The sequence below is a fragment of the Siniperca chuatsi genome, linkage group LG17, assembly GCF_020085105.1.
Source record: "Siniperca chuatsi isolate FFG_IHB_CAS linkage group LG17, ASM2008510v1, whole genome shotgun sequence".
NCBI classification, from domain to species: Eukaryota; Metazoa; Chordata; class Actinopteri; order Centrarchiformes; family Sinipercidae; genus Siniperca; species Siniperca chuatsi.
Window position 1 is genome coordinate 3,470,693 of NC_058058.1, and position 11,326 is coordinate 3,482,018.

The 11,326-nt window shown below is 41.9% G+C and overlaps 1 long non-coding RNA gene and 1 gene segment (V, D, J or C); one reads left to right on the top strand and one right to left on the bottom strand.

The window, feature by feature from the left end:
• Window positions 1-377: 377 nt before the first annotated feature.
• On the bottom strand, window positions 378-5,218 carry LOC122864328. Its single transcript, XR_006375195.1, has 2 exons — window positions 3,347-5,218; window positions 378-1,579 (listed from the first exon to the last, which is right to left on the bottom strand). It is a non-coding gene; the product is annotated as an uncharacterized LOC122864328 (long non-coding RNA).
• On the top strand, window positions 2,102-2,701 carry LOC122864296. The segment is given in 2 exon segments: window positions 2,102-2,221; window positions 2,329-2,701. Coding segments are annotated over 2 exon segments (423 nt in total).
• Window positions 5,219-11,326: the final 6,108 nt, after the last annotated feature.

An 11,326-nucleotide genomic window follows, 5' to 3' on the forward strand; every position in this document is an offset into this window, starting at 1 on the left:
GCAACTGAAGTGACTGCTGCAGCTGGAAGCTACTGCAGAGACTGATACACTTCACTGAGGACACACACACACACACACACACACACCAATTCAGATTTACAGTATGAAACAATTACAAACAGGACTTACTGGAAAATCATTACATTTGAAAGTTTGTAAAAAATAGACCCATCACAGATACCAAAACATAAAATTTCATCATTAGTTTCATTGTGTCATTGTGACAGTTTCTGAACGTTCTGGCAACTTTTATCACTGAGAAAACAAACAGTGCTGGACTCTTCAAACTCTTTTCAGATTGAGATTTCCAATATTTTACAAGAAGCATCAAGGCCAAGAATGTTCTTTTTGAAATATTCAGTTGTTTACAGCAAAGATAAGATAAGATGTACCTTTATTGATCCCCTGTAGGGGAAATTCAATTTGACACAGCAGCACAAGGGAATGTAGAAAAAAATTCTAAATTTCTAAAATATACATACAGTACATACACTCATACAGCAACTGTTTGTATATACATGCGCTTTGAGGCTTATGGGGCTGGATGAGTCTGTGGTTGAACGTGCTCCTGAGCCGGCTCAGCTCGGCATAGAGAGGATGAGAGGGGTTGTCCATGATAGCTTTCAACTTCCCTCTCATCCTCCTCTCTGTCACTGCCTCCACATTGTCCAGTTCCATCCCCACCACGGAGCTGGCCTTCCTCACCAGCTTGCCCACTTTGTTGGCACCACAAGTCCCCATGCCACCTCAGCAAAGAAGAGAACACTGGCCACTACAGACTGGTAGAACGTCGTAGCAGCCTAGTGCACACATTGAAGGACCTGAGCCTCCTCAGAAAGAACAGCCTGCTCTGTCCTTTCCTGTAGAGAGCCTCAGTGTTGTCTGACCAGTCCAGTTTGTTGCTGAGTTGCACCCCTAGGAACTTGTAGGTGTCCACCATCTCCACCCCTTCCCCCTTATGGCGACAGGGGTGGGGGGCCTCCTGCTGCGCTGAAAATCCACCAGCAGCTCCTTGGTTTTCCCGATGTTGAGCTGTAGGTGGTTGCTGTCGCACCATCCTATGACTCTGTACTACTCCTCCTTATCATCTGTGATACAGCCGACAATGGAGGAGTCATCCAAGAACTTCTATAAGTGGCACGTTCCCGAGTCGAAGCAGAAGTCAGATGTGGGGAACAAAAACGGTGACAGTACAGTTCCTTAGGGTGTGCCAGTATTGCTTGTGACCGCGTGTGACAAGCAGCCTTGTGGCCTGATGGTTACAGTTAAAACTTTAAAAACTCAAAATGAAAACAATAATTTTTAGATTTTAAAACATCGGAAATGTGACATGAAGTTATGCACTGAGGAGATCAGATCACGTATCAGCACAGCAGGTGATTGATTGTCAGTTCTGTGTAACCTCTACCTGTTGCCTGTTTTAGCACAGCCACAACATTAGATGGCAGTGGTGACCATTATTGTCATGAGAAAAACCCAAAGCAGCTGCGTTTACTTTCTCTCACATTCACTTTGTCACACAAAGCAGTAACAGTGGTGCTGAGGAGAGAGAGTTTCATCTGTTCACAGCAGCTCCTACCTGCTTTAGGATACCACAGCTAAGCACTGTCAGGCTGCACAGACAGAGCTGTCAGATGTGACCTGCATTACATCGTCTCATCTTGTCTTTCTAAAATAATCATCTATCATTAAAATAATGGCTTTAAAATCATTAGACTGGGTGAAAGATAGCCATGCACATTAAACAATGAACCAAAATATTACAATTACAGTATTTTCTTCATACAGAGTTATGCAGAGTAGTTTTATTCAATGAATTGATAAGAATGCAGAAAATAAAAGTTACACTGTTATTGCATCAAGATTATTTATTTAAAAGTGGATTTTAATCTGGTTATCGACACTGTGAAGCCTTCAAGAATTGTTGCGCTTACATCAAATTTCAAATGTCAGACCCAATAAGATAATAAGTATTGATCCATTAATAGACCTCATCATCAGAGTCCCTGCTGCAGTCAGTCAGAGCATTTCCATAGAGAGCCACTTTGCATCAGCAGCACCATGCTCCAGTGCTCTGGGAGAGTTTATAGTCCTGAGAGTTGAACACTGGATGACTGACAGCTGTCCTTCATGACAACAGAAGCCACAGAAATCCTCCTCATCAAAAACATGACTTTGATCTGCGTCCTCATCTGGACTCTCCTCTGCTGCTGCTTCACAGGTAAAGTCCAGAGAATCAAGCTCCTCTCCTCTGCGAACATCCGTCCCTCTGAAATGAAGCCGACAAAACCATGACGCTGCTTTATGTTTTTGTCTCTGTATCCTCAGAGTCCAGAGGCCAGGTCACAGTGACTCAGCCTGGAGCAGTGAGCTCTGCTCTGGGAGGCTCCGTCTCCATCAGCTGTAGGACCAGTCAGAATGTTCATGTTTGGAGCAACTACCACCTTTTAGCCTGGTACCAACAGAGAGATGGAGAAACTCCTAAACTGCTCATTTACTATGCTAGCACTCGAGCATCAGGGATTCCAGGTCGTTTTACAGGCAGTGGATCAAACTCTGACTTCACTCTGACCATCAGTGGAGTCCAGACTGAAGATGCAGCAGTTTACTACTGTCAGAGTGAACACTATATCAACAGTCAGCATGTGTTCACACAGTGAAAAAGCGTCGTACAAAAACCTCCCTCAGTCAGACTGAACAGAAACTGAAGTGAATGCTGCAGCTGGAAGCTACTGCAGAGACTGATACACTTCACTGAGGACACACACACACACACACACACACACACACACACACACACACACACACACACACACACCAATTCAGATTTACAGTTTGAAACAATTACAAACAGGACTTACTGGAGAATCATTACATTTGAAAGTTTGTAAAAAATAGACCCATCACAGATACCAAAACATCAAATTTCATCATTAGTTTCATTGTGGACACAGAAAGTTTCTGAACATTCTGGCAACTTTTGTCACTGAGAAAACAAACAGTGTTTGACTCTTCAAACTCTTTTCAGATTAAGCTTTTCAATGTTTTACAAGAAGCATCAAGGCCAAGAATGTTCTTTGTGAAAAATTCAGTTGTTTACAGCAAATCAAGATAAGATAAGATAAGATGTACCTTTATTGATCCCCTGTAGGGGAAATTCAATTTGACACAGCAGCACAAGGGAATGTAGCAAAAAATGAAACATTAGATGGCAGTGGTGACCATTATTGTCATAATAAAAACCCAAAGCAGCTGTGTTTACTTTCTCTCACATTCACTTTGTCACACAAAGCAGGAACAGTGGTGCTGAGGAGAGAGAGTTTCATCTGTTCACAGCAGCTCCTACCTGCTTTAGGAGACCACAGCTAAACACTGTCACTGGAGAAGTAAAAAAACATGATCCTCACCGTGCTCAGTGAAGTGTATCAGAGACTGATAGACTTACTGAGACACACACACACACACACACACACACACACACACACACACACACACACACACACAGACACATGCTGTACACAGACAAATTCATTAAGCGGTTTGAACATTTCACCATTATTGTTTTAACCACCAGTGAATATGTATCAAAACAAGTTTAATGACAAAAAAATGATCTTGATGGAAACCAAATTACTTTCAACATTACATTTTCTCACCATCCTTTCATATCTCATTATAATCTCATGTTCTTATCAATTTTAATCATCGGCTTTGACCTCAGCTTCATACTGGATCACAGTTATCACAACAATTTCTGGTGAAAAGAAAATACAAAGACATAGATCATCATCAGAAATATTTGCTATAAAAAAAGCCCAAACAAAACCTGTACATCCCTCAAATCACACAAAATATTGCTTTAATTATGTAGAATTATGTTATCTAAAGAAAAGCTCAAAATCAACTGGAATGATAAAAAGGCAAAAGACATAAGTGACCTACTTAATATGACGAGATCTACATAAATAACTAACTGTAGATATATAAAGCAATGCAATAACACATTTTCCCCTACATGCAACTCAAAAACCCAACAAATACACTGAGATTAGAGTTCATTCTTGACCATGGAAACACCAAAACAATCTGCACAACTTCCATCCACTAACTGTTGTGAAGCTTTCAATCCTATCACATGATCTTCCTCAGCAGATGGAGTTGCCCAGTTGTCACTGAAATGTAGATTTGTAGAAGTTCTTGTACTTCAAATACATGGGCCGGACGTGGCCATCCAACAGGCCGGGGGGGTCAGGCACCGTGTAGTTCCTAGAGCACCTCCTCTTTTTGCATTCATCACATGGGATGGAAATAAAGTACCGTTGGTTCAGCACGTCGATCAAAGATCTGTAGGTGTAAAGCAGGAAGCGCTGCACAATAAGGATGTGAGTCTCCTCCTCCTCCTCCTCATGGTCAGGCTTTGGGACATCTCAGTATCCAGGGTGTTATTAACGCCATGCGACAACTTCTCAAACATGGCTCTCCAACCAAGAATAGATCGTACTCTTTTTGGCGTTCAATGCCAAATGTTCAATACAATAAATTCTTCTCAGGCTTTGTAGTTTACTCTAATAGTTCATGTACGCATGCGTCGGCATTGTGTGTGCCCGCCAGAGGCAACGACTTAAACCGTCAGAATTTGACATTTTATCCCGTTTATGAGCCACTTTTCATGCTACACTTTTATCCCGGCTATTTGTAAAAGTTTTTAGTCATCGGACGTGTGGATCAAAGGTTATTTTAAGTTGGCTGTCAACTCGACGTGGTTTACCGGAATACCTCCACTGCTGCTAGCTCATCTCGGTTTGTTTTTAGCCTGGCGGCTAGGCTAGCCGGTCGCTTTTATTGAGGATTTTAAGCTTGAGGGAGTCTAGCTTATGATCCCACTCCTTCGTGGCTTGGCTCCATCATCACAGGCGCTCCGGGGCATGAAGTTGTTTCAGCTAAGCCTGAAGATCAGTCGATCCTCATGGGTGCAAAGCCCAAAGCAATGGCCTTTTCTACTCCTTGCCAAGTCCCAGTGGAGGCACGGTCACTCGTCGGTGGGGGTGGTGAGAAGTCTCCAGTGGGTTCGAGTCCACGTCAACTGGAGCACTGACATGGTGCAAAGCGCCCACCTCCCCCTCCTTCACTCCCACTGGCAAACAGGTTTGACATCCTGGAAACGCAGGACTTCCCTCCACTGGAGGGACGCTCCCATTTTCCAGCGGTCAAGTCCTCCTCCTCCTCTTACTGAAAGTTACTGAAAGAGGCCGTGATCAGGAGAAGCTCTGGAGGTCTTTATTGTTATTATCTCTTATTTAGTTTTTGTTTGTTTGCATATGTGTCCTGCCTCTCTGCTCCCGGCCGTTAAGAGGCCAGTGTTGATCAGTGGCTGCCCAGGCCTTTCAGAGCCACTGACACGCCAGCAGCACAATGATGATGTCACTGATTCTACTGCTGGCCACCCTGGGACTTCTGAAAACTTTGCTTCAGGATGCAACCAGGTTCACCACAATGATGTTCTGCTGTGATGGAGAAACACTGAAATGAGCAGCATTTACCTTCTTCCTTCTACTCTCCATGTTAAAGAAATGAGACTCTTCTGTTTGGATGTTGATCATCTTTCTCCAAGCTGGATTTGTCTCAATAACCCTTCTCCTCTTTTTCATGTTTTCCAGATTCATCAGGAGAAATCATCCTGACTCAGTCTCCTGAATCTCAGTCTGTTGTTCCAGGACAGGCTGTCTCTATCAGATGTAAAGCCAGTTCAAGTGTTAGCAATGACTTGCAGTGGTACCTTCCGAAACCTGGAAATTCTCCTAAACTCCTGATTTATAATGCTCAGTCCCGTCAGTCTGGAGTTTCAGATTGTTTCAGTGGGAGTCAGTCTGGAATTGACTTCACTTTGACCATCAGAGGAGTCCAGGCTGAAGATACAGGAGTTTATTACTGTCAGCAGCACAACAGCTTCCCGCTCACACAGTGATAGCGTACAAAAACCTCCCTCAGCTGGAGAGAAACTGATCTGACTCAACCGCTGCACAGAAATAGAGACTGATAATTAATAAGTAATGATAAGTTTGACTGATAATGAAGTCCAACACATTAACACATGTTTGTTTTGCTTTGAAATTGAATATTTATTTACATGTTTTCTTTAAAGATTATATTTTAAGTACATTCACATGATTTATATTTACTTCTCAACAACCTAAACACCTGACATGTTTTTAATGAGCTTGTGTTTATGGAAAACACTTAAGTTATGTTATATTTTGAGATCACACTGCTTATACTGATACTATAGTGACATAATATGCTGTTAATATCCTACTTCATAATTCAAATGCCATTAACTCTTCTCAGACTTTGTATTTTACTCAGACTCATTAAACTTTCTGGATACTTCTAAAACCATTTCAACATGAGAGTTTCTACCAATGGCACATTTCATTTATAAGAAACCTACAGTATGTCCAGTACAATATGATAATTTATTAAGACATTTCTGAGCAATTTTAAAATTTCAAACTTGTTTGAGTTTAATCTTTCTTGATTTAATGGAACTATTAAAACAGCATCATTTGCTTACTATTATATATCTTGAGACCTCTGCACTCTGTACTGACAAACATGGAGTTAAATTATTAAAAAGTTGTACATTAGTTACTGCATGACACTCTGTGCTCCTGCAGTGATACTGAAAACACAGGTGGAGGAGGTGTGAATACAAAAGGCATGAAGAAATGAAATTATGAAAAATCGGCCTTTATGACTCAGCAACATATCAATACAGCATTACACCAGTCAATCCAACAATCAGTTTACAAGCCTCCTGTCTCTGCTCCACCATCCTCATGCTATAAGACAATACAATATATTACAGAACAGGACAGAGAGTGCAGATGTGAAGGACACTATGTTGCACAGACTTACCTCTGTTAAAATGGCCTCATATCATCCTGTCAGACCAGCTCCTACCTGCTTTAGGATACCACAGCTAAACAGAGACAGAGTTAGGCTGCACTGTCAGCTTTCAGATGTGTCGTGTATGTAAAACTTGCATTTCTTCTTAAAATTATCAGAATCAGAATCAGAAATACTTTATTGATCCCCAAGTGGAAATTCTTTTGTTACAGCAGCTCACTATCATGTCAGTGCACACAGGAATAGAAGTACTAAGCAAAAAATATAATACACTATAATACAGGTCAGATAAATTAAGTACCAAGTGGGTATAATACAATGTGGATTACCGGTTGATGAGAAGTATGTATGGTATAATAATACAATGTAATAATACAAGTGATAAGATAGTGCATGAACTGTCAAGTTAAGTGTAACTCATTAAGATGATTATGAGACTGTAGATATTGCACAGCAGTAATAGAAGTATGAATAAACATCAATAAATTAAACTGAAAACAGAGAATATTGCACAATATTTCAAGTATTGCAGTGATGTCCAATGTCCAGTTTATCGACTTAAGGTCATATAGACTGACACTTAGAGGGAGGAGTTAAAGAGTTTGATGGCCACAGGCAGGAATGACTTCCTGTGGCGCTCTGTGGTGCTTTTTGGGGGGATGAGTCTTCCACTGAAGGTGCTCCTTTGTTTGACCAGCACGTCATGGAGTGGGTGGGAGACACTGTCCAAGATGGCATGTAGTTTGGCCAGCATCCTCCTCTCTGACACCACCGACAGAGAATCCAGCTCCACCCCCACAATGTCACTGGCCTTACGGATCAGTTTGTTGAGCCTGTTAGCGTCCGCTACCCTCAACCTGCTGCCCCAGCATGCAACAGCATACAGGATAGCACTGGCCACCACAGACTCATAAAAGATCCTCAACATTGTCCGGCAGATGTTGAAGGACCTCAGCCTCCTCAGAAAATAGAGGCGGCTCTGGCCCTTCCTGTAAAGATCTTGAGTGTTCTTAGCCCAGTCCAGTTTATTGTCCATGTGTACTCCCAGGTATTTGTAGTCCTCAGCAATGTCCACACTGACCCCCTGGATGGAAACCGGGATCACTGGTGCCTTGGCCCTTCGTAGGTCTACAACCAGCTCCTTAGATTTTGTCGCATTGAGCTGCAGATGGTTCTGCTCACACCATGAAACAAAGTTCCCCACCACAGCCCTGTACTCAGACTCATCACCACCGCTGATACTTCCCACCACAGCAGAGTCATCAGAAAACTTCTGAAGGTGGCAGGACTCTGTGTGGTAGCTGAAGTCTGTGGTGTAGATGGTGAAGAGGAAGGGAGAGAGGACAGTACCCTGAGGGGCCCCAGTGTTGCTGACCACGCTGTCCGACACAGAGTGCTGCAGATGCACGTGCTGTGGTCTACCAGTCAGGTAGTCAACATCCTGATCACCTGATGTTATGAAATATTAGTAATCTGACTCTGAGACAAACTCAGTAACTGTGGATTTCATGGATCAACTGTTATTATTAAGAAAGCAGTTATTCCTGTAATCATACACATGGACGCCACTGATGAGATGAATAGGTCTTTTTTTTTTCTACATACAGAGACTGTGTTGTCCTAACTTTCATTGGGCCTGTTATTCTAAAACATTCATGGGGTTAAAATCTCAGATCACAGTGATGTTGTATCAATTTATGCTGATGAAAAAAATCTTTTTATTTCTAATCCTAAAAATAAGAATTCAGACATTCATATATTTATTCAGAGACCTGAAACTTACCATCATTTCTAGGTACAAATTAAATCTATACAACATATCTATCTTCATCAAGAGCAGACTTCAGTGATACAAGATAAATGGGTGGTCTTGTCGGGTCTCTGTAAAGATATAATAAAGAATATGGTCTAGACTTGCTCTATAGGAAAAGTGCAATGACATAACTTCTGTTGTAAATTGGCGCTATATAAATAAAATTAAATTGAATTGAATTGGTTTTCTATTAAAATGCTTTAATCATTATGGGTATAGTTACCAAGGTTCATTAATATCAGACAGATATGCAACGACAATGAAAATCATTTCCCTGTCATTAAATTATGAAGAATTTAATTACAAAAAGGATAGTCTTGTTATTACCGTGGCATCATGTCTTCTACTAACATGCGTTCCTAATACAAAATATATGGCAAAGAAGTCATAAAACTTCACTTCACTTTTATAAATAGAAACCAGAAGGAAACCAATCTTTGATGACACTTTTATTTTTCTGACCTATTAAAACCATCAACAAGCAAGAAAACATTAATGTTGAAACGTGTGTTGAGAGAAAGAGAGAACCAGAGAGAGGGAGTGCAGACTCAGAGCAGTAGCAGTGTAAAACCAGTAGCAGAGTCCCAGTGCGTCAGGTCAGGACTGGGAACACTGGTCTCTCCTCAGTATCAGGGTGCTGCTCCAGCTGTAGCGGCCATCCTTCTCCAGCACCCCGGGGCTCCTGCTCTCCTCCCAGCTGCTGCTGCTGCTGCTGCTGCTGCCGTCCACCTTCCAGGCCAGACTCCAGTCTGAGGGAAGCCCTTGTTGGCCAGGCACATGAGCGTGGCCTTCCCCTGCTGCAGCTCCTCACTGGAGGGGGGCAGCACCATCAGGGTGGGACAACTCGACCCACTGCAGAGAGAGAGATTAATAAAGGATTAATATGAGGTAAACTAAACTCCACCCTGTTGGTGTCAGCAGAGGAGGCTAATGGTTCTGTTGGTCTTCCTCAGATTGACTGAAACTGATGTTAAACATTTCAATTCCCTCTGAGCTCAGTAACCATGGCAACAGATAAGCATCACTGCTGAACCATGGCAGCAGACAAATTTCTGCACTATAGATACACGTTTACTTGGGTGTATATTTTTTAAATTTTGAAACTATTGATTGTAAGGCTGTTATTGTTTTAACTATCTTAAATATTTCTTGTCTCTATCCATATCCTCTTAAATGATGATATGTGTTTGTTCTCTTCATGTAAGCAGGAATCATGACTGAACAGTCAAACATTCAAATGAATATTGTTAACTACTGACCTACTTTTTCAAAATTCTTATAATTAAACACAACGGCTTTAAATTCCGGGATATTCTGGTGTAGCCATGTCTCTGAGAAGCATATCAAACTACACTCACGGAACTCGGTCTGACTCCGGGCTAACACCGTTAGCTTGTCCATTTTATTCGCCAGTGATCTCACGTTGTCCATGACGATAGAAGGCAGACACGGCTTAAATCTATTACTGTAAGTCCATCCTGTCTGCTGTCCGCCTTCTCAATTTTTCATAGTTTTTTTTTGTTCAAAATTTAAAAATGAAATGATTTTGCTGACAGAGAGAAAGAGAGAAAGAGAGAGAAACGGTTACTGAGTGACGGCTGAGAGCAGTAGCAGAGTAAAACCAGTAGCAGAGTCCCAGTGAGTCAGGTCAGGACTGGGGACACTGGTGTCTCCTCAGTGTCTCTGAGAGCAGAGTCTGGTAGCCCTGGGTGGAGCCCACCTTCCTCCACTGGTCTGCAAGGAGCCTCAGGGTGCTGCTCCAGCTGTAGTGGCCGTCCTTCTCCAGCACCCCGGGGCTCCTGCTCTCCTCCCAGCTGCTGCTGCTGCTGCCGTCCACCTTCCAGGCCAGACTCCAGTCTGAGGGGAAACCCTTGTTGGCCAGGCACATGAGCGTGGCCTTCCCCTGCTGCAGCTCCTCGCTGGAGGGGGGCAGCACCGTCAGGGTGGGGGTGACTCAACCCACAACGGAGAGAGGGATTAATAAAGATTATACTAGGGAAAATAAACTCCACCCTGTTGGTCTTCCTCAGATTGAATGAAACTGATCTTAAACGTTTCACTTCCCTTTGAGCTCAGTAACTATGGCAACAGACAGGCATCACTGCTGAACCACGGCAACAGACAGGTTTCAGTACTAAAGATAAAAAGTTTCCACTGGCAGATTTTTACTGAGGCATTTTCTTCATATTCTGAGTTATATATCGCAAACTATTACACATAAGATAAAGACTGTGAGGCTTTGATTGTTTTAACTATCTCAAATAATTTCTTTTCTCAATCCAAAACCCAATAAATGATGATATGTGTGTGTTCTCTTCATGTAAGCAGGAATCATCACTGAACAGTCAGGCTTCATTACTGAAACATTCAAATGAATGTTGTTAACTACTGAACTACTTTTTAAAACTGATAAAATTTTCACAATTAAACACGTCGAATGACTTTAAAATCATTAGTCTGGGGGAAAGATCGAGTAATAGCCATGTGCATTAAACACACAAAATTATTGCCAGAGGTCTTGAGCCAAAATATTAAAACTTATTTAACTTATTTAATATAAAATATTTTCTTCATACAGAGTAATGCAGATTAGTTTTATACAATGAA